This window comes from Danio rerio, chromosome 13 (assembly GCF_052040795.2).
Source record: "Danio rerio strain M-AB ecotype USA chromosome 13, GRCz13ab, whole genome shotgun sequence".
NCBI lineage: Eukaryota > Metazoa > Chordata > Actinopteri > Cypriniformes > Danionidae > Danio > Danio rerio.
The window spans coordinates 38,556,369-38,574,908 of NC_141033.1; the positions used below are offsets into that span (position 1 = coordinate 38,556,369).

General features: G+C 36.0%; 1 protein-coding gene and 2 long non-coding RNA genes across 5 annotated transcripts in view; 1 reads left to right on the top strand and 2 right to left on the bottom strand.

The window, feature by feature from the left end:
• mfsd2aa (MFSD2 lysolipid transporter A, lysophospholipid a) overlaps positions 1-18,540 on the top strand; it is a 62,345-nt gene that overhangs the window by 31,772 nt on the left and 12,033 nt on the right. The window contains 7 exon segments of one of the 3 annotated variants that reach the window (NM_001007451.1): positions 1,357-1,603; positions 6,864-7,001; positions 11,492-11,616; positions 15,836-15,959; positions 17,176-17,254; positions 18,071-18,240; positions 18,321-18,411. In NM_001007451.1, coding sequence (NP_001007452.1) covers positions 1,514-1,603; positions 6,864-7,001; positions 11,492-11,616; positions 15,836-15,959; positions 17,176-17,254; positions 18,071-18,240; positions 18,321-18,411 — 817 coding nt within the window. In that variant the 5' untranslated portion in view covers positions 1,357-1,513. 3 annotated transcript variants of the gene reach the window in all.
• Positions 481-1,573, bottom strand: LOC103912028 (uncharacterized). The gene is made up of 3 exons (XR_015506250.1): positions 1,262-1,573; positions 1,020-1,088; positions 481-905 (listed from the first exon to the last, which is right to left on the bottom strand). It is a non-coding gene; the product is annotated as an uncharacterized LOC103912028 (long non-coding RNA).
• Positions 2,751-7,521, bottom strand: LOC147834255 (uncharacterized). The gene is made up of 3 exons (XR_015506256.1): positions 4,964-7,521; positions 4,139-4,610; positions 2,751-3,462 (listed from the first exon to the last, which is right to left on the bottom strand). It is a non-coding gene; the product is annotated as an uncharacterized LOC147834255 (long non-coding RNA).

The following is an 18,540-nucleotide window of genomic DNA, read 5'->3' on the forward strand; positions in this document are numbered from 1 at the left end:
TACTTTATAGGCTGTTTCAAATGCCAGTAGCTGATATACAAGCGCTCCTTGTAGTTAATTACAAACTTAATAAATAAGGCAGTCTACTGGTCAGAAACCTCCAATTATTTTGAGATATCTTGCTTTGAAGAGTACAATTGCAAAAAAAACATGATTTATGGAAACTGAAAATTTGAGTAGTTTTCAGAAATTGTGATTTGTCCGTAGTGAGTTTAATTAGCATAATTATAAAAATGAAGTCAACCGAACAGTTCCAAGTTACAATGGGTTTACTTACATTATTTTTGTAAAGTCAACTTGTTGCATTTATGGCAATTGGTTTACTCGCTTTAAGTAACTAATCACTTTTTACAGTGCAAGTTTAACTTAATATTCTCGGTCAGTTTGCTTGATGTAAGTCAAGATGACAAGAAAAGTTAACTTAATTCAACAAAAAAATTAGGGCAGCTACAAAGAAAAGTCAGGTTGACTAAAAATAAATGTTGTTGCTATTTTTTTTATTGAATCAAAATACATCAGTCAAACTTACTGACATTAATATTAAAACATATGATTAAAATGTGGGCATCATGATGGCGCAGTGGGTGGCATGATCACCTCACAGCAAGATGGTCTCTGGTTTGAACCTTGGCTGGGTCAGTTGGCATTCTGTGTGGTATTTGCATTTCCTCCCCATGTTCACATGGATTTTCTTCGGGTGCTCCGGTCTCCTCCACAGTCCAAAGACATGTGCCATAGGTGAATTGGGTAAGCTAAATTGCCGGTAGTGTATGTGTGTGAATGCAAGATTGTGTGGGTGTTTCCCAGTGTTGGGTTGCAGCTGGAAGGGCATCCGCTGTGTAACACATATGCTGGATAAGTTGGCAGGTTCATTCCGCTGTGGTAAACCCTGATTAATAAAGGGACTAAGCCAAAAAGAAAACGAATGAATGAATTAAATGTATGAATTTATTAAGAATTTAGCTGATTCATTGATTAAATAAAACAGTTAAAGTAACAAATATGTTTGTTGTCATTACTTTTTTCGTATTTTCACAGTGATGTGATGTTGATTTTAACGTGTCACAGAACCATTATTAGCTGGAAATCTGCAAAATTAAACACAAAAATGACTCTACAAACTAATGTGCTGTTAAATGACAAATTAAAATGACGGATAATTCAATTAGCATTTCAAAAGTAGACATTTTAAGCAGTTTTTCAAATTTATGGTTTACAGTAGCCTACACTATACAATCCTCATAAACGTGTAAAGGCTCACCTCAGCGTTTGCCTGCGTGTGCACAACATCGTATGATGCGTGACGAGGGAGAAGAAGAGGAAAAAGAAAAGGGCGCGTGCGTGGGCGTGGACTTCAGCATTCAAACAGCGAGCAGAGGCAGCAGTGGAGAAGCTGAACTGCATCTAGTATCTACCGGTAGATTTCTTCATCCGTGAGATCTGCACCCTGTCAAACAGTGTTACTGTACCAGGACGCTACAATAAAGCAGTTAAGTAAGCTCTGATCAGTGTTATGGCAAGAGGAGAAGGAGCGGAGCAGTTCTCCAGCGGTTTGTTACCAACAGCCAAAAGCGTCACTCAAAATGAAATCAAAATGGTTAAGGTAGGTTAAGTGGACATGAATTTAACCCACGATTTGCTGTATGTATGTTTGGCAATACGCAGATACACTGGGAGCATACGTTTAATAGGGATTAAAAGATAAAGCTGGAGTTTAGATTGATGCTGAATATGATGATTACAGCAGCACGTGTCATACGCGCGTCCGTTATCGTTTTTTTCTGGAAGCGAGTAGGTTAACGTTACTTTTAGCAACAGCTGACAGTGATGTGGTGTAAGTACAGAAAATAATCTCTGCCGGTAGACTGTATAGTTGTAGATGTACAGATATCTTTATTCAATACACACACGCATCGCTGAGGTGTGTCTGTGGAAAAAAGCCGGATTTAAAGGGGACGTGTACATACCAATGACTGTAAAAGGTAGCCTACATACGTGCAGGAAATAGATCTCGATCTTATGATTAATGTTAAACATTTACAAATATGCAAATGCTGCTTGCATAAAACGTGTTTATACTATTATCGTGGTAATGTATACTTTATAGTTTGATATGTATTGCTAGAAAATGTATTGCTAGAAAATGTGTGTGTGTGTGTGTATATATATATATATATATATATATATATATATATATATATATATATATATATATATATATATATATATATATATATATGGTTTTTCCTGGCACAAAATGATGGTGCAGCAGAGGTGGTATTCCGAGTTTTTGCTACTTTAAACAAACACGTTGCATTATTTTTGTAACGTTATTGTAACCAAGGTCTAAATTAGATAAATATATTTGAGGAATTTTCGGAATACAAAACTTCCATATTTGGTTAAATATACATTTTATTTATATACAAATACAAAAAAAATGTGTATTACAATATCAAGTAAAACACTCCTATTTAAAAAGGCTAAAATAAATGTAATTAAATACACAACCAGTGTTTGAGCGTTACTTGAGGTCTGTCGGTAGCCGTTACAGCCACCCTGATTTTTTTCACAATTTGATGGAGTCAGCTGGTGTAATTTTCTATGCAGGAAAACCGCGTGCATGTGTGTGTGTGTGTGTGTATTTATAATTTTTTTATTATTATTTAATCTGTCAACTAAGACAAGTACTGTCAGGCCATTCCCAGTTTTTGTAACCTGACCAGCCCAGACAATATATTATGTCAAATTAGTACAGATTTTGTGATTTAAAAGTGTCAATAAACGAAAATAGCTAAAAATAATGAGAAGCTAAAAGAAAAGTGTAAGGTATAATTTTTTGTACAGTGTGATTAAATCACCCCAGAGGGTGTTCATCTGGTGCACTTTTTTTACTTGCAAGTCTTTAAGCAGTTGTTAAGCACAGGGCAAAACGCAGGTATTTAAATGTTTTAATGCTGAAATTTCCCAACAGACCTTTGATCTCACAGAGACAAGATTAACAGACTTGCTGAGCACCTGCACATGGTCAGTCAAGTAAGGAAACTGACAATGTAACGCATTTTACATTTCCAACCTGGTCTATAACTGGTCAACTTTGACTGACAGAACGTAGACCAAAATTATTTGACTAGCACCCTGCTGAGACTCACTTATGTCCGACGGCTACAACAATTTTTGCATTCTTTCTTTGCCAATACGATAGACTTGCTCGTAAGTACCATTAGTGCTCGACCCTGCTTAGCAGGCTAAGGCAATTAAGGCCAAACAGTTGCTGGGATTTTGGCCTAAAATTTGCAAAGAATGGTGGGGAGGGGCTCAATGAACATAGGAATCATTCACAAAATATGTTCTTTATCATAATCAAAGGAAGTAGCAAAATTTTGTCTGATAGTTTTCAACTCCATTGGCACCCTTAAAATGCCTTAAAACCTGCCACATTGCTTTAGATTCAGCAGCACTCTCAGGGTGCTTTCACACCTACACTTTTGTTTCGGAACGTATCTCGTTTGCCCAGTTAGCGCGGTTCGATTGGCTTATGTGAACAGGGCAATCGCGCTCTGTTCCGCGCCAAAGTAATCGCTCCGAGATCGCTTGAATGAGGTGGTCTCGGCTCGATTGAAACGAACCCTGGAGCGGTTCGATTGCAGTGAGAAAGCGATCCGATCCGAGCGCGGTTATATCACAGTGTTTTATGGATATGTAATAGGCTTACGGCTATATGAAGAGAGAATTATGAGTAGGGCGGGAAGTTTCGCGAGTCTCCGGATGCCCGCAAACGAGGGATGATCTCCCGGTAATCTCGCGTCTCTCTCCCAGTCCTCAAATAGGCATCGTCGCGCACCCTTCTCACCCCTCCCCACCGCGTCTCTCCTCAGACACGTCGCGCGCGCGCGCACCCTGTCAATCACCACCAAACCACCACCTCTCCTGACAGCTTAGCGGGACGCTGCAAAATAAACCCTGACACTCTGACCAATGTAAGGAGTTTACTCGCACGTGACTTGTTTTAGCTCTTTTGGTCCGATTAGAAACTTTGCAGTGTGAAAGCAAACCGCTCCAAGAGCAAAGAGCAACAATGTAACCATTTTAATCTCTGTTTCGGAACAACTGAATCGATTCACAGGTGTGAAAGCACCCTCAATCTCACATTTCTTTTGAAAAACACAGTGGCCAATCAGAATCTTTCGGTTAGTCAGCACAAGTTATTGCGTAGCTTGTTCAACATTAGCACCATAGACCAATGTGGTTTCTCTTTTGTTTCTTTTATTTTTTCTTTTTTTTTAGTAAAATTATGACATTTCACTGAATTTCTGTAGTCAGACACACATTGGGCAATGTTTGACCACAGCTTGGATTGCATTTCTGTTAAATTTAACATCGTCTTGTAGACTCTTTAATAAGCAAAGTATTAGGGCTGCACAATATATCGTTTCAGCATCAATATTGCAATGTGATCATTTGCAATAGTCTCATCACAGGGTATGCAATGTTGAGTTTGTATTAAAATTTATCATTTGCATGTGTTTTTGAGGCCTGTATAATGATTTTAAAAGTATTCAGGAATAGGAAATTGTACTGTTTGTAAACTTTCATATTGATTCATTTTACTTTTCTTATTCAGTTACTGTACCTGAATACTGTTAGACTCTGAAAACACTAAATCACGGTTTGTAATGTATACTTTTTTTTGTATTTTTCTGTGCTTGTAGATTGTTTATTAGATTTTATACTGATGCATTCCCCAACTACAGAATCATTCCAATCAATCTAAAAACATTAATTCTTCACAAATGAAGATATTCAAGTCGTCTGTCACATCACAACAAAATATCGCAGTGTTAGAATTTTCCAATATCATGCAGCCCTGCAAAGTGTCATAGATGGTGTTTTGCACAAGCCCTGTTTTTAAAAGTGTGTTAAAATATTCATTACAAAATTAACTTCAGTTGTGCATATTTACTTGAATTTTAAAGGAAAGCAAAAATATACCACTACGTTAAACAAAAGGGTTGCACGGTTTACTGGTAGTACTCTGGTAATATCATGATACTATGGCTCCAAAATACTGGTAGTGCCACTGTACTTTGTAAACGGTAGCATCATCATTATTGGTTTATCTAGATAATGTTGCATGTGGAAAAGTCAATAAAATTTGTGCAACAATAGGCTATTTTATTTTAATAGTCTTAAAAGCCCCTTCAAGGTTGCAAAACTGTCGAATTTGTGCCCTTTATGGTAGCCTATTGCATGTTTTCTAATGCTTCTGTTCGAAAGCACATCTGAATCGGTTTATTTCTGTTTCTGTTAATATAATTTAATAGCAACAACAACAGCAGCAATCTCTTTAAAAGAACGACTCACAAAGTGAAATTTCAAATTACTTTGGATTGTTACCTGACAAGACAAAAAAAAAGAATAAAAAAAGATGAAAAACTCAAAATAGCAACAGGAAACATTAGTTTCCATCCAAAAATGGAAATCAGCTTTAAGCGCAAAACTGGTATATCGCATAAAAGACGTGCAAATAAAGCAGCATTTCCATCCAACGAGTCAAAGCGACAAAAAAAGTCCCTTCCTGATTAACAGGCACCAAATATCAGTAAAAACGGAATTTGCTACTATAAGAGAAGCTGTGTGAATCTTTTCTTCATTTAACAAAAAAACTTGGATGGCAATCCTGACACATGGTGAACACGTTGTGCCGTTTGAAGGCGTGAGACATGGAGCATAGATTCTCTTGATTATGGAGGTCATTAATAATATAATACCACTAAGAGTGAAACGGTTAAAGCATTTCAGAACGACCAAAACAACATTTCAGATGTTTTACAATGTGCTCAGGCTGCTGATTTGTCTATTCACACGCATTTTTATCACCACATGATCTCTTATAACAAAATCACATGACCTTTTTTAATGTGCATACTAAAAATTTTTCACTAAAAGAGTTTCCATCGTAGTTTACGCACAAGTTTTCTTATCGAATAAATATCTAAAATAAGTGGATGGAAACGTAGCTATTAAACCAAGGTTTGACCACTGCATATAGCCTAATTTTATTACAAAAATGCTCTTTTTGTAACTAATTTCATTAGGTATAATTTGTTTCTTTATTTTTATGTAGTTTTTGTTGGTCAGTTATCTACAAAATAAACAAAAAGAATTGATACATTTTAGGTGAAGTGAGGTGCAAATAACACTTTGGTCTCGAGGGAATTATGAATTCAATTCAGGAAGGCCTATTATAACAAAATATAGTATTTCTTAAAATTTTCTTTATAATTTGAGTTATAAATTATAATATCGCAATACGACCTGGTATTGTGATACTTCAGCTGGTATAGTATCATAAGATTAATTAACCTATCGCAATAACTCTAGTAAGCAATATAACCAAAGCAACATTTGTCGTATCTTCTCTTAAAAAAGTAGTATCAAACATGATCAATCTTTAACCATATCAGCGTTAATCAATTAATACCCAATTTTCTTATCACTATTTTTTAGCATGAAAATAAAATAAATTATTGACCAATAAATTTTGGATTATTTCCAACTGTTGACTACAAGAGTTTCGTGAGGATCTTAATTCTACTGGACTGAATCTCAGAGAGCCCTCCGGCAGTTCTGAATGCTCTTTTATGCTGTGCGCTGGGATGTTTGTGGGGGAAAAGAGCTTCAGAAGGAACGTCCGAAAAACATGAACGCTGTCCAAACTAAATCACCTCTTCCAGTGAGGATTTTATCATGGTCTCTTGCGGTGGAAAGTTCATCAGTCTCTCATGACTCTTCCCTTACTCGCCACAATCACTGTCATTGTTTGTCCTTTCATAATCTCTCCTTTTTTGTCCTCTTTTCAGCTCTCAAAGCAGCAGGAGAGGAAAAGAGCGCTGACTGTGTGGAGTAAGGTGTGTTTTGCGATCGGAGGGGCTCCGTATCAGATCACAGGCACCGCCCTGGGCTTCTTTCTACAAATCTTCTTGCTTGATGTGGCACGGGTGAGTATACGTATGGGAATGATGGAACTTAATGCATCTATACTGTGTAAGACCTGAGCACCTTCTGCTTGTGAAAATAAACTGGCTCAGCATCGTTTTGTTACTATATCATATCATTCCATATGACTAGATAGAATTATTTCAAACAAAAGCTAGTACATAATGAACCAGAGTCCGCAGGTCAGGTGCAAGATAGTGGAAAAGAAAAGAGTGAAATAGTAGGTATGAAGCCTCCTTTAGTGCATCTGTGTGACTATCAATCCCCAGCTCCAGTTATCTTATTTAAAACTCATTAAAGTGGCAGTTTCCATAGCAATAGTCAATCAGAGATTCTTATCTGAGTTGGTGAAGCAAATGAAGTATTGGCATCAGGTACGGTTAAGGAACTGTCAATTTACTCATTTGAACGGTACTCTTCACAATATCCATTCATTCAAAGCAGCTTAAGACTTGTTTGTATGTATATTTTTCTAATATCCAGGGATGCACAAATATATATATCAATCTAGTTCTCCTTGATAAAAAAAGAAAACAAAATGAAACTAATAATAGTTTAATTGCACTTTTATATATTTATTTGTGCAATCGAAAACAATGCAGCAATGCTAATAATATTTATATTAATATAATATGTATTTATATTATCATTGCTAATAGTGTATAAAATATTTTATTGTAAACTGAAAAGTATTAAATGTTTTTTTAAAAGTTGGTATGTACAGTACAGTATGGTAACTAGTGCATATTTTAATTGAATCACAATTGTGCATGCATTCTTGATATGTCATACTATATAGTAACCCAAGACTTTTGTTCATCTCTGGAACACAAATTTAGGGTGCTTTCACACATGTAGATTAAAACAGGGATTAAAATTGTTACAATGTTTATTTTTGTTCTTGGTGTGGTTCGCTTTAACAAGGCGAAGTTTCTAAACAGACCAAAATAGGTAAAGCAAATCACGTGCGAGTAAACTCTCCTCACATTGTTTAGTTTCAGCATTTATTTTTCAGATTCCCACGGATTCCGCTCAGCTGTCATATGTCGTTATTTTAATCTATGATGATAAGAAATAGGATATAATTGTAAAGGTGCACTTTAATTTTGATACCCACAGACATAGTCACCAAATATAAATCAGAGAGGTAAGAGTTTCTTATACATAGACTCATTTCAGTAGTAAGGGTTGTAAAAATCTATTGAAACTATCAATCTATTAAAAAATGTTGGCTACAATTATGCATTATAGGCTTCAACTATAGAGAAAAATAACAGATGAACCGAGACTGCAGGCAGATCATGAAGCAGATCAATGTTTATCCTTTATTCGAGGTGTCATTGCACAAATAAAAAAAACAATAGGCCAAATACAAAATATTATAAGATTAAAATATGAAAAAAACATCAGATGGTAATTTCAGTCTCTCAATAATAGTTCAGCATGCCCTACTCATAATTATTATTTTTTTATATAGCCATATATGCCTATTACATCCATAATACACTGTAATATAGCCTGGTTCATTAGACCGTATTGCTTTTGCACTACAATCGATTAGCACCAGAGATCATTTTATTATTGTTATTTTTTTATAGATTTATTTCTGGCCTTTTTGCCTTAAATGGATAGGACAGTAATGAGGCAGGAAGCGAAGTTGGAGAGAGAGAGAGAGGGGTTGGGTTGGGAAATGTCCTCGAGCTGGGATTTGAACGCAGGATGCCAGGACATGCTACTGCGCCATATGTAAACGCACTAACCACTAGGCTATTGTGCCAACCAGAGTTCATTATAATCGAGCCAAGGTCACCTCATTCAGGATGTCTCAGGACTATAATTTTGGCATGGATCAGAGCACGACTGCTGAATTCACATGTGCCAAATAAACCATGCTACCTGGGCAGTCGAGACTGGTTCCTAAACAAATGTCTAGGTGTGAAAGCACCCTAAGATATTTTGGATGAAATCTGAGAGCTCCCTCATCCTCTCTAGACCGCAATGGTTCTGACTCATTTGATATAAGTGAGTCATGCCAGAAGGGTATCAAAAACACAGTTGAAACAGTCCATGCGGCTTCAGTGGTCAAATCAGAATGTTATGAAGCTACAGGAATGCATTTGTTTACACATAAAACAAAAATAACAAATTTGTTAAATGGTTTCTTCTCCTTAGTGTCAGTATATTGCACACTTTCATGAGCACAATTGCGTTTGGCTAGTTTCCTGCTCATCGCATCCTAGTTTTCTGTTGCCAGTTTAAAAAATATGTAATTTAATGCAAGCAACAGATATGAGAGAACAGGATTTTTCAAACAGACTTAATTACCTGTGTAATATGTGTTCACGAGCAGTGAAAATCCAAATTTGTCTACTGCAAGAATATCAGCTTTATAAATTAAGGCTTCAGTTAAAAAAGTCTAACAAAGAAGCACTGACATTTGTTTTGTTTCTCTCCGTGTATGTATGTTTGTGGTGAGAGAGTATGTAAATGTTATTTCATTGGAAAATGGAAATAGTATTGTTTTTTGCCTGTTGAGTCATAGATATCGTCCTTCAGTTCATCAAGGATGTAAGACCATTGAAAGTAATGATTTGGTGAAGTGGAAATGTAATTCGGTCAAGACCTGCCTGGACCTATAGATAGATGCTATTACGAAGACATAAAAGAAATCGCAAATCCAATTTGCTATGTTGCGTGTATTACTTGATCTGAGTATTCTGTATGTATATAAGTAAAATCTAATTCACCACATATCCAATTTTCACTACATTGCTGTGTGATATTATCATTCACAGGGTTCATACAGTAATGGAAAAGTCATGGAATTCTGAAATGGCTTTTACCAGGCCTAGAGAAGTTTTGGAAAAACAAAATGTTTTGGAAGAGTCATGACAATTATTTATTTATTTTTTTTTAGAAATATTTGTATACTTGAATGTAGGTTAGATGTCTTTACTTCTTTTCTGTTCTTGGCAAAAAACATAAATTCACCTTATGAGTGCTGTGTAATAAGGCTGCATAATATTGGAAAAATTTGACATTGCAATATTTTGTTTTGCTGCGATATAAATGTAATTGTACCAGTTGGTTTAAATAACTTTATTTGGAAAATGTCATTAATCAACTGGGAAGATGAAGTCATTTCATATGCAGTGCATTTGCATAAAATATAACAAATTACAGGCATATATAAATGCAACAGAGCAAAATAAAAATTTAGATAAACAATGCTTTATGGTTTTCCAGGGAGTCTAACCGTATTTTAGTTTAATAATCAGCACTTTAATAAGTAATCGAATCCTGAAATGTGGCTATTGTGATTGCCATATCAATGCTCAAACCATATATTGTTCAGCAATACTGTGTAAGCATTATCTAAATAAATTTTACATAGATATAAATTTAACCCCTTTTACATGATGTAAGATAAGCTTTTGCTGTCTCTAGAATTTGTCTGTAAAGTTTCATTTCAAAATACTCATCAGATTATTTATTAAAGCCCCCAGAATCTGCCCAATTTGGTGTCTGAATACATTGTAGCTGTTTTTGTAGCCTGTGGCTTTATATTCAATTGAGTTGCTTCTCCCCGCCCACCTTTCTGCTTCTCATCATGTGTTATGTCAGATAAACAGCAGTCAGTGATAGAAACAGACTCCATAGTCAAAAATACCAAGTACGTTTATTTGATGAATTTGTGGTGGAGTTTATTCAAGCCTTTCTGAAATTATGAGTCTCACAGAAATGCTGTTTTCAGTACACACACACACACGTATATATGCGCGTTTACTGACACCGTGTGGCATAGATATTTTACTGTTTTTATTACAAACATGGTCTGTTTTAAAAACGTTTTAAACTTATAAAAATCATACAGAACTGTTACATTTTTAAATCCCAGTTTATTTGCAAAACATGTTTTGTAGATATATGTATATATGTTATTATAGAAACATGGCACCTGTTTATTAGTTTAGTGGGTGGCAAAAGCCACACTCCTAGTTCAAGTTGTGATGGGCCTCAAAATCACTGGGATTTGGGTCCTATTTTCATATCAGGAAATCTAAAAAACAAGACTTGTTGAGTTTATATCACTCCAGTATGACAGTGGACACACTATACATACACAAGGTTCTGTTCAAACAGCTTACAAAAAGTGATTTTTATCATAAGTGCCCTTTAAACTAAATTGATTGTAATTTTTATGGTATACTGTAGTAATTGTGAACGTGCATTGTTTTTCTTATTATTACCATGTTTGCGTGGAAATAGCATCAAACATTAGATCATGAAAATTTACTTAAGTCTTGGAAAAGTCCTAGAATTTAGAAGCAAAAATGTGTATGAACCCTGATACGCTGTTGTGGATTATATTTCACTGTGGACTTTTCTAAACAATATGATCTTTCTGTCATTGGAGTAGTTTCAAATGTTTAAACCTCAAAACAATGCACGTAAATCCTACAGTTCCTAATGTTTCTATCTGTCTTTTTAGCTCAATCCCCTTAATGCCTCTGTAATCCTGTTTGTGGGTCGGGCCTGGGATGCTGTGACTGATCCCACCGTTGGGTTTTTAGTGAGCAGAACTCCATGGACGAGACACGGACGCATGATGCCCTGGTATGTGGCTTTCAAAAGTGTACACATGGATATATGATGCATTGTGCATGATAATAGTCCCCAAATTCATGAGGAAATGAAATGATAATGAAAACGCTCTGTTCACTAAGCTGAAACTCTGGAAATATCTTGGTTTCACCGAGACAAAGAGATATGTTTGATACAGAGAAGTGAGCAGTAGTCATGGTGATAGAGCTGAGTCCATCTGCTGCACACAGGAGGTTACTGGAGTTTACAAGAACGCCACGTGTAGTCATCGTTTCACTGGGATTTCACTAAATATGCTTTAATTTGTGTGTCATAAAAAAGTATATTAGTCAAAAATCACAACTCAAATGCTTTAGGGGGTTGTTTCAATTGCCATTAGTAAGCTAAAGAGGGAAAAAAGGCAGTACATGTACACTCACAATCCATTAGTGGGAACTCCCTGCTTCTTTTTATGTTCATAATGAAAGCAGATTCGGGACTGACAGTGCTGAGAAAATGATCCGTGTTTAAAGGAATGAAATTGAAATGTATTAATAAAATGAAATGTTCATGCACTATGAATAAAATATAAGGCAAATAAGCGGAGATATGATCATGGACTTTTGGTTGAATACAATGCAAATGTATTGTTATATTAGGAGTGTGGGTGGTGTGTGTGTTTTTAATGGCATGTGAGAAAACGGATGTTGAGTGCAGACTGGATGCTGATTGGCTCAGTCGACCACACCACCAGATCTGACCTATCAGACTGCAGACATCTTACAGGAGACCTAACTGAGTTCATTCATAACTGCATGTTAGATGTGGTTTGACTTTTGAGCTGACGCAGAAGCAGAACTGATCACCAGTGTCGCTGAACACAGTGAGAACATTTGAGTTACAAATTAGACATGTAGAGTTAAAGAAAAATGACTGAATGAAATGACTGATTTTAATGCATTTTTGATAGCCACATAGATAGGAAAATATCAGTGGGAATGATAGCGTGTGCGTTTTGAAACAGTTCTGACATGGGTGAATAATTTAAAGGAAATGTATCAAATAAACTGAACATATTAAGCTCATTTACAAGTCTGTTCATTGAGCTCAAAAACCAATACATTTCCTTCAGTGCATCATTTCACACTGATGATCAATACATTTCACATTACATGCATGTTTTGTGGTGCTATAGTGCTTTACTAATTGTTAGTTGTTTGTGGGGTGTGCACTTTAAAAGCCAGAAGGCATGAAGATATCACTTTTTATGTGAAGCAATATATTGGCATAAACTGCGATTCAACAGAGCAGATGACACCTGATCTGTTATGCATCTGTAAGACTGAATTGGACATGAACAAGTTCCTCTGCATATCACAGGTAGCCATCACTTCCTAATTGCTTCACTTCAGTTAGCAACAAAGTATGTTTTGTGCTGCACATTGACCAATCATGACTGCATGTTAGTTTCAGTTCCAGATTTACCTCGTTGAAAGTAATGATACATTTACATTCATTCATTCGTTAATTTATTAATTACTATTAGGATTCTGTAATAAAAAAATCTATTTATTTAATCCTGTAGGGCTGAGCGATAAAATTGATATTGGTATTTTTTTGACAGAACACCATTGTCAATATCGATAATAAAAAAAAAGTTCGGTATGAAGCACTATAGCTTTATTAAAACAATGCCAATAAGCTTAGGGTGTCAGTCTGTCATTTCCAATGGAGGTGTGCGCGAAACTTCACAGAATGTGAATTGGAGGTGCTTTTATCGAAGGTAGACCGAAGAAAAAAACTGAAATAATAGCAAAAGAAAGAAAAAATAGAGTGGAAGAGTTTAGCTGTGTTAACGCAGTGAAGTCTGAACATCGCACTGTGTACGAATGAAAAAAAAATGGTCTAATGTAAAAGTGCAGGTTAAGAGGAGAACAGCGGCGCACCGTCAAAGTGTGGACCGAACAGGGGATGCTGAACTAACACCCTTTGAGGAGAGAGTTGCCTCAATTGTGGGCGACACTTTACTGTCTGGAGTAGTATCCGTGTCTGTGGAGAACAGAGATGTATTAGAGGAACACTTTGTTAGGGCGGTATAGCAGCACCCCTCTGCTCTTATCAAGGCAGCATTTCAAGAGCATTTCAGCTGCCTAATAGCCCGCTCTAGAACTGACCGAGTGCGAGAATGGGCATCATTGTATCTGCGCTCTTGGTCAGTTTGCGTGTGGTTGAGGGGGGTTAACAGCTACATCTTCAATGGATAACCGCATCTCCTGATATGCAGGGAATATAATAATTAATTAGGCTAAATTATTAGGCTCAAAAAAAATTTTGCTGAAATATTTTCTTTAAATACATCACTCACCAAGAAGCCACCCATCACGCACCCTGCCACCTTGGAGCTTCCTCGCTGTCTCTCTTTCCAAATTTGGAGCTGACCCAGCACAGAGCTCCAAGAGGATAACTAATAGAACATCTAATAAGCCAGTCATCAATGTGGGCCAGAAAATCCCTGTGATCCCTAAAAAATTTGTTCCCTTCAGATTCGACCATTGATAATGTCCTCTAAAATGGCCAACATTGCAATAGACTAAGGGTTGTATACATTTGCAAATGCTTTAAAATGTTTTTTTGCATACGCAGCATTGATGCATGGTACCCTAACCTTTTCATGATGCCCCGAGTGCACAGCGGTTTAAGGAAGTACAATTAACCAATCTGCTTTACACTTAGTATGGACTATACACATTACAATACCGGCAGACTAATTACCTTAGACAAACACAGCGCACCCAAACACTGCAATGCTTTTTACTTTTCTCCATAAATGTGCATCAGAGCAGCAGCAATGGTTTGTCCATTTGTCATCCTCTAAGAAAACGGTCGCCTAGTTGCGAAAGACATCATAGAAAATGGTGAAGGAAACCATATGCGCTCACGCTTGTCACTTCAGGTCAGAATAATTACACACTCAAAAATGCCATCAAAAAAGTGCCGTATAGCAGCAGTGAAGAGATTGTAAATAAAAAAAGGATGTAAGGATGTCGTCAGAGTTGCTTTTTGTTGTTTTTTTTCTTGTGCATCCCAGCCACTAGAGTTTTTAGCATAGGGGTAATATAGTCAACTTCACAATCTGTATTGTTGCAGTATGTATTTGAATAATGATGCTTGGCTTCTTCACTTGAAAGCTCAGATTTGATTATGACAATTTGTTTTGTTTACAGAGTTTGAGGTTTACTGTATCATTATCATGTATCATGGTATTTACTCGAAGGGGGAAGGGAAGTTTAAGAGTGCGTTTTTAAAAGTGGAGTGGATTGCTACCCCAGGATAAAAGGAGTTATTCATCCTTTTTTCTAGTCATGTGATGCGATACTGTGACATCATTAGTTCCAAAAAGTGGCTATGCGTGTGGCAGCATATTGCAACTTTTTTTCACTTTATTACTCCACAGCAGAAAGTTTGTTTCAGGGCACTGACAAAGATGGTGTCGTGTGAACAAATGCTTGAAATGATATTAAACTTTTGTGGATTTACCTAATTTTCTCTACTGTGTTGATGGGGTTTCAGTAAAGACTAGATGAATCACACTTTTAAATGAGTCTCTCGATCTGAATGACATCACAGAAATCTTAGAGCTCTACCTGCATGCTGCATTTCCAGAAATAAATACAGTAGAACTGTGTGCTAGACTATATACCAACATACACCGTGCCCAACCCAAGTTCCTCCATTGCCGTTTTGATCGTAAACAAGAGCGAAAGGCTTACAGGGAGATGTGTTTATCTGCCGCTGTACACACTATTGTCATTGTCAGTCTGAACTTTCACTTTCTGAGTGTCTCTTAGTGCCCAGTGTTGTTCTTGTGGAGTCACTGATTGGATTATTGCCAAGAGCTTTGGAACGAGGTGGTGTGATTAGAAATCCTTTTCACGCACCGCCAAATTCTTGCTGGCTTGGTTAGTTGGACGTCCAATGAAACCCTTAGCAGCAGAGGCCCTTATTCAGAGCCACAGGGGGAAAGATCAGTTAACCTCAACAAGACCCATTACCTCACTTAACCTCACGAGTTAATACACATGTACACACTAAACATATTAAAAGTGGATAGTTAGGCTGTGTGGGATATTTTTATCTCATCAAGTGTATCCAATTTGTAAATCTAAAATGCAATTGAACTGAAAAATCTTATTTTGTCCAATCAAATGAGGATGATGTTGATGATGATAATTTTGATGTTCTTTTTCTGCAGGATTCTGGTGTCCACCATACCAGCTGTGTTGTGTTATTTCCTTATATGGGTGGTTCCACCAATAGAGCAAGGGAAGATGATGTGGTATCTGCTCTTCTACTGTCTCTTCCAGACCCTCCAGACAGTTAGTACACACATTTTGTGGAAATGAATACAACATTTTTACATTCTCTGATCTGTTTATATCAGAGATGCTCAAGCTAAATAAGTTGGCTCATGATAACCTTTGATTTTGGAATGGTTTTAAAATTGTCATTTCAAATTTAATGTAACTTTTTATCTGTTTGTTTTATTGTTAAGCTACTAAAAAGCCTCAATCTGAATTTACAATTTAAATGATGTAAATTAATCAGATTTAGTTTAAAATTTACATATAACGCATAGGGGACAATGCAGAGACTGTGGTGAGCAAATGAAGGAAAGGGCAGATTCTGCTTAACTAGTGTATATCGCATTGAACTCCGCTGTGTTATAAATCTGATTGTTATTATTTCAATATATTATTTTATATATATATATATATATATATATATATATATATATATATATATATATATATATATATATATATATATATATATAACTAATAATTCTTAAATGGCCTCATTGTGGAAAAAAAGATGTCATCGTTTACTAAACTTCTACTTGTTTCAAACCTGTTTGAGTTTTTTCTGTTGAACACCACTGACTTCCATAGAATCATTTGTTCCAACTTTTGGTGTGAAAACACTGCTCTTTTTCAAGATTCTTCAGAATATCTTGTTTTTTGTTCAAGAGAGAAAAGAAATTCATGAAAATTTAGAACCAGTTAAGTGTGAGAAAATGGTGAGGGAACTATTATTTTCGGGGTAGTCTTTCCTTTTAGGAATGTCTTCAGTGATCCAATATAATGAGTCCTCATAAACCTTTGTGTTTTTTGTTATTTCTTCATTTGGTTGAATTGACTTGTCACTCACAAGAGATTGACCAATAGCAAACCAAATCAAACTCCTGTACAGTACTGCGTAATATTAATATATATATTTTACCATTTCAATTTCAGGTCTAAAATTAACTATTAATGTATTTTTTGGTGAAATGTATTGTTAACCCATTAAAATAGAGAAGGAAAAATAATATCATTAGCATTTAGCATACAAGGGAACTCAATTCAGATAAAATTGGGTTGAAATCAATCACATATACATGCCTCCTTTTGTTTTATTTTGTATTTATAACAACTTTATTCTGTTGTAAATAATAAGTTACATTTTATGTTTTAATGTAGTGTAATAAATCTTTAAATGTTAGACTGATGTGCTAATATTTTTTATTAACTCAGTGTATTTGTGTGTTTATAGTGTTTTCATGTGCCGTACTCTGCTCTGACCATGTTCATCAGCACTGAGCAGAGAGAAAGAGATTCTGCCACAGCCTACCGTAAGAGCACTCGCATAAAACACAGCAAACATATAATAACTGACAAAAAGTCTCTCATGTGCACTGTTATTGTTTAAAGTAAGTCTTTAATTTGAATATTTAATGCATGGCTGCGTCCGAAACCGCATACTTCCATACTATATAGGAAGCTAAAATCAGTATGCGAGCCGAGTAGTATGTCCTAATTCATAGAATTCGAAAATCAGTATGCGAGAAGTACCCGGATGACTTACTACTTCTGGCGAGATTCTGGAGTGCGCATCGCATGCATGCTGCGCTATCCCATGATGCCCCGCGAGCGAATTCATGAATGGGAGTAAAGCGACGCAATTGAAGCAGGTAGGTCAAGTGACAATGAAAAAATGGCGGATGTAGTACATCCGAATTCCATTCATACTTTTCACTTTCATACTGTATAGAGTGTACTTTTCTAACGGCCAAGTAGTACGTTTAAATTCAAATGCAGTACCTACTGAGTAGTAGGCGGTTTCGGACGCAACCCATGTAAAGCTGTTTTTGCAGTCACATGCTTTTTTTAGAAATAATTTTTAGTATTCTGATTTGCTTCTCCCACACTTTTATTGTTATTGTTTTAAAGGTTGATTTTTTTTAGTTTTTTTTTTTGTTGCTTTTTTTGGTACAGTATTACTTTATAACTATAAAGCAATAAATGCATTTATTTGTTTAGAACGCTTAATATTTACTATCACTTTTGATTAATGTAATTTGTCCTTTACTGAATCTCATTATTTATTTCTTTAAAATAAAAAAAAAACACTTGGCTGACCTGGGTTCTGTCCTGTGTGTCTCCCTCAGGCATGACTGTAGAGGTGTTTGGTACAGTCGTTGGCACTGCCATCCAGGGTCAGATTGTGGGCATGGCCAACACTCCCTGTAAGAACAACACATCCCCAAACAACAGCTCCAATGACTCAATCCAGAGCAATAACTCTCATATCCCACTGAAAAGCAATATATTTGATGAGGTGAGAGGGCATGAAAGCACAGGGCTGTTTTATATCTCATCAAGTTTCAGCCTCTGAATCCTCATATCTCTCTTTCACAGAGGTGTGCGTATATGATTGCATCTGCAGTCATCAGTTTAATCTACGTTGTGTGTGCTGCTGTGCTGTTTTTTGGAGTGAGAGAGCAGGATGGTGAGTTAAGTCTCTTTGATTTATACACTTATTCTATAAGTTTGAATTTACTTGTTGCTATTTTACTTTAAATTTAATGTATACATTATCAGCTTTTCATAAATTTTCTGAGCCCCCCTCATGAACCCC